Raw genomic sequence first — 5,320 nt, 5'->3', positions numbered from 1 at the left:
CAGCGCCTTCAAAGGAACACTTCCACTCAACCTTTCTCTGCCCCGGGCTGTGGGCAGCCATCCCAGGGTTGGGACCTCAGGAGGGACCAAGACCTGGGCTGCAGCCCCTTCTGTCCCTGCCCCAAGCTGTAACGGCTGCGACAGACCAGTCTCCCGCCAGGGCGGCAGGGTGTGGGTCAGAGCGGCCCGCAGGGACACAGAGGTGGGCAAATAGCACCGAAGGAGCCGCGTTTCAGGCTGCCAAGCCCAGGCGCCCAGAGGCGGTACACCCCTTAGGTGACAGACTGCAGTTGTCCTGGTCCCCACCACTGCCAGGTGCCACCCCAACACCAGAGCCTGGTGCCAACAGCCCTTTCTTAGAGCACGTAGAGATGGGATGAAAGGCATTTCTGGTGGACCTCCGAAAACCAGTGTGGGGGGGGGGGAATGGGAGGTGGATATTCCAAGAAGGAGGGAGGGATGTGGACTAACTCTTAGTTAAAGTTTTAGGCAGTTGAAAAGCATCCTTCCCATTCAAAATGCATCCGCTGGATGTGACGGCACATGCCTGTAATCCCAGCTCTTGGGAGGCTGAGGCAGGATGACTGAGAGTTCAAGGACAGCCCGAGCTCCGTAGTGAGACGCAGCTCAAAAACCCAACAACAAAAAAGCACGAAGTCTGTACTGAGTGTAGCTGACCTGCTTCATTCGTGGCCCACTGGACCCTTGCAGGCTTTCAGTTGTGTGGCCCGGGCCATGGCCACAGATCCCGCCCCAGTGGTGTCCACCTCCCCTTCCCTAGGACTAAGGCACCAACCCAGTGCTGAGGCTTCGCCCCCGGCTCCCTAGAATCTAGTGCGCAGGGGAGGGAGGCAAGGACCCCAAAGCCCAGATCACCTGGGCAGGACTGGGATTCCAGGAGCAGCTGCAGCCGAGCAGGAAGCTCAGGTCTCACCATGGCCATAAGGGCAAACAAAATCAGTAACACTTGCAGCTTTGATGAGCTGCAGATACATTTAATATGTGGAAATAAGTACACAGATTTCTTTTTTTTTTTTGTCTTTTTGAGACAGGGTCTCACTATGCAGCTTAGGCTGGCCTTGAGCTCACTTTGTAGCCCAGGCTGGTCTTGAACGCGCAACGATCCTCCTGCCTCAGCCTCCCAAGTGCTGGGATTACAGGCGTGCGCCACCACACCCAGCTAGTACACAGATTTCAAAGAAAGCTCCTCTAATGCCTCCAGATTCAGGAGGACCCTGAGTCCTGAGCAGGAGGTTGGCTCAAAGGGAGGGAGGAGGGAAGGACTCCTCCTGGCTGGCAAATCACACAGGACCAGCAGACGACGGGAGGCAGAGGCCCTGGACTGGCGCTGGTTTGCATGTGGCCAGGCCAGGCCAGAGGGAGTGTCTCAGGAGCAGCTCGCAGATGCAGCAGGGAGAAGGCAAGGAACAAGCAGAGATTGTCAGGATAGGGGGAAGTGTAGCCTATCCGTGCGGGGGGACTTCTCCAATGATGGGGACCAGGAGACGCTGGTTTCCCCAGAGGCCCCCAGCAGGGGCTGCATCCCTCCCCGTGACCCCACAGACAAAGCCGTGAGGGCAGCTCACCTCCAGGGGGGCCTTGGAATCTGGGGGGCCCTGCCTCGCCGGGGGGTAGGTGGCACTGAAGCACTGAGTGAGTGAGCCCTGGGAGTCACCAGGGGAGTCCGGAAGGTCACCCCTGCTGGGGGAGGCCTGGGGTCCTGAGGTCCATTTGTGTGGGGGGCACTACCGACTGGGTGGCCAGCACTGGGGACGCTGAGGCAGGTGAGGGAATGGGAGCGCCCCCGCCTCAGAGGGCGCGGGGCATCGGAGCTGCGCAGAGACAGCCTGGGGGAGCCAGCTGCCCCTCGGGGCCGCGCCGTGGAGGGATGGCCTGGATGAACAGCGCGCAGTGGGGCTTCCCTGGGGCGGGGAGAGTCACTGCCCCTGGGCGTGGCAGGCGGTGTCCAGAAGAGGCTGTGGAGCTTCGAAGCATCCCCCTTCGCCAGGCGAGAGGCCTCCCAGCTGGCACCCTCGGGCCGACAGCCAAAGAGGGACTCGTCACAGTAAGACGGAGTGTGGCCGGTCAGCCTGGGAGAGGAAGAGCAGCACACGGGTGAGCTGAGACCCGAATGGCCCCAGGGGGCTCGGCAGCACCCCTCACCCAGCCCCAGCCAGGCGTCCACAGGAGCAGAAGAGCGCTGCCTTCTTTAGCGTCCCCAGCCTGGCACCCACAGTAAGGCCCCAGTGCTCTCAGGCAGCACCCTCTCCATCTCTGTTGTTTCCCCTGCAAAACGTCCAGTCCCTCGGCACCCTGACCCTAGTCCCGCTAAGTGCCCCAGGCCTGGCCAATTCACATATTCCATCCTGCTGGCTACACTGATTGGCTCAGGAAAAGCACCATGACCCATGTCTGTCCAATAAGAGTCTGCCTTAGGATCTCTGTTTTGTTTTGTTTTGTTTTTTTGGTACCGGGGATTGAACTCACGACCTTATGCTTGCCAGGCAGGCGCTTATGCCACTGAGCTATATCCCCAGCCCCTAGGATCTCTATTTGGTTTTTATTTTTATTTTTATTTTTCAAGACAGGGTCTTGCTATATAGTTCAAGCTACTTTTGAGCTTACTATGTAGCCCAGGCTGGCCTCAAACTCATGGCAATCCTTCTGCCTCAGCCTCCCGCATGCTGGGATTACAGGCACATGCCACCATGCCTGGCCCTGTCTTAGGATCTTTGATGAAACTAGGCAAGGGATGTTTTTGCCACCTGGGCTGCTCCTTCCTAAACTGATAGGGGTATCAGCTCAAAGCCATCTCAACCCTCCAGGAGACCGAGGCCACGCAGGGGGAAGAAAAACAGCAGCAGATGGAGACTGGTCATCGCCATGACAGTTTGAACCCATTACAGAAATTCCAAATGCTCTTTAGCTATGGAAGCCAGTTTGACCAAATGTACTGTCACTGCCGCCGAGAGTCTCAACCACAGCCATCCCTTTGTATCCATGGGATTGGTTCCAGGAGCCCAGCAAGGACCAAAATCTGCAGCCCCTTGTCTAAATAGATCAGTGTTTGCATGTAGCCTGTGCACGCTCTCCTGTATACCAGTTTTCTATGTCTTTGTCCAAGTCACTGCTAACAATGCCAGGACAGAGTTCTGTGGCTCTTCCCTAGACCCTGCTCTCTGGGTTGAATTTTTTTTTTTTTTTCCTTTTCCTTTTTGTTTTGTTTTTGAGACAGCATCTCACTATGCAGTTCAGGCTGGCCTTGAACTCACTATGTAGCGCTGGCCTCGAACTCATGGTAATCCTCCCACCTCAGGCATGCACCTGGGATTTCAGGCATGCACCACCACACCCCGCTCCAGGCTGATATTAGTCTCAAATAATCCAAATAATCAAATTCTAAGTAACTAAAAATAACCCTTAGTATCAGCTCCCATGTTTTCTACTTTAGTCAGGAAGATGCAGTCAGACCCATTCTCCAAACTTGCTAATATGCAGAAACAGCTCTGCTCTATCATTTCATGGATTATCTTACACAGATTTCAGTGATCTGGGCAAGGCGCCTGACCCTTCTGGGCCTCAGATACACCACCTATGACATACGTGATGGGGGACCCAACATCACAGTCATCACCACCATACTGACTGACAGCCACGCACAGTATGTACGAGACACTATCATATAACCCACAGTCCTACTATGTAGAGATCTCTCTTCTGGTTTTCCACATACATAAGTTGCAGCTTAGAGAGGTCAACATGCTTGGCCAAAGTCACCCTGTAAGGGAACAGCAAGCAGGGCTGAAGCAGGACCTCAGGTGCACGTGCTGAGTAAGGGAACACGCCCCCCACACCTCACCGGTATCTGTTCTTCTTCCTCGGCGTGAGGGTTGGGGTGCTGCCCTCAGAGGGGGCGGTCTCCTGGCTCCCCTTGCCTGGTGAACTCTGTAACGCCCTGGCGCCCGCTCCTCTGGTTCTGTCAGTCTTCTGCACCCAGGGTGGGTCAAATTCTGGTAAGGTGGGCCGGGTGCCCACAAGGCTGCCAAACAGCGTCTCATCTACATACGAGGCCCTGGCCTTGACCCGACAGCCGCCCCGGCGTGGGTGCTGAAGGCGGAGGGCCTGCATCCCACGGACGGCCGGCTCCACCGGGAGCTTCACGCTGCGTGTGGCCTTGGGTGACAGCGCAGGCGCTCTGCCCGCCAGGCTGTCTCGGGGGCTCCCTGTGAAAGGCGTCAGGGAGGCACCTCTGAGCCGATGGCCGCGGCAGGGGAGGGGCCATCTCTGGCGCCCCCACCTCCATGCCTAGGACCGAGGGTCTAGTTCCTTTTCCAGCGGGAGCTGCCAGCGCCGGGGGCGTTCTCGAAATTTGACTATTTTTTTCAGTTGTCATGATGGGAAAAGGAGTTCCTACAGCCAAACATCTAATGAATAAATTAAAAAGCACTTCTAGCAGTGTGCGCAACAAATAGAACGCCAATCGGAGATGAAGGACAGATGGCACCAAGAAAATAAATCACGGTATGTGGGTGGGAGACAGTTCCGTGTGTTGTGTATTCAGGTGTACGGGGTGGGGTGATGACAGCACGATGGATCCCATGCCTACCTCGTGCACTGAGCTTTGCAAGCATTGTGCCATTTAACCTTCAACAGCCCCAGGAAGTAGCTTTGAATATATCCATTTTAAGGATCACAAATCTGAGGCTTCAAAAGGTGAAGTCCTGTGTGGGTCACGCCTATAAAGCTAAAACCGTGGAAGCGGAATTTGAACCTAACAGGGGTCTAGAGTTTGTGCACTTAACCACTCTGCTCTTTGGGGTTTGCTGCCCTCCCCACATTCTGCGATGCCTGCATTCTTGGGTTATTTTCCTACCTGAGCATGTTGGTTGGCAGGCGTTGGGTACGACCATCGGCATCCCCTCCCCGCGCCTCCTTCTCCCCAAGTCTGGACCCCTCGGCGGGGGTGCATGGGCACCCGCGGAGTGCACTTCATCCAAGGTCCTAATCTACAGCCTGGAAAGCCCAGGGCCCCGGGAACCCGCTCAAGGGGACTCAGCCCAAGCACTGGGCTCTAGCGACGCGTGCTAGGCGTGCGCATCCAGCAACCACCAACTAGTTGCAACTAGGCGGATGCAGGCCGGACCATTCGTGCCGCGGGATGTGGGGAGGACGCTGCGTCTTCGATGCCGACCAGTCCTCCAAAGCTACGCGGAGGGCCTCTAGCGCCAATCGGACATGAGTGTGCAGGCCTCCCGGGCGGCAGACCAGGAGCGCGCAGCGAGGCCGCGTGGACGCGTCTCCACCCCCCCGGCCGCTGCGC

The 5,320-nt window shown here is 56.9% G+C and overlaps 1 protein-coding gene across 1 annotated transcript; it reads right to left on the bottom strand.

Annotated features, from left to right (window-relative positions):
• Positions 1-1,129: 1,129 nt before the first annotated feature.
• Positions 1,130-5,178, bottom strand: Rita1 (RBPJ interacting and tubulin associated 1). The gene is made up of 3 exons (XM_005403213.2): positions 4,874-5,178; positions 3,860-4,223; positions 1,130-2,090 (listed from the first exon to the last, which is right to left on the bottom strand). The coding sequence occupies exons 1-3, from the start codon at positions 4,914-4,916 to the stop codon at positions 1,583-1,585; spliced, it is 915 nt and encodes a 304-aa protein (XP_005403270.1). The 5' UTR covers positions 4,917-5,178; the 3' UTR covers positions 1,130-1,582.
• Between the last annotated feature and the right edge of the window lie 142 nt (positions 5,179-5,320).

This window comes from Chinchilla lanigera, unplaced genomic scaffold (genome assembly GCF_000276665.1).
Source record: "Chinchilla lanigera isolate Chin_1 unplaced genomic scaffold, ChiLan1.0 scaffold00081, whole genome shotgun sequence".
Lineage (NCBI taxonomy): Eukaryota > Metazoa > Chordata > Mammalia > Rodentia > Chinchillidae > Chinchilla > Chinchilla lanigera.
This window is presented reverse-complemented; position numbering and strand designations above follow the sequence as displayed.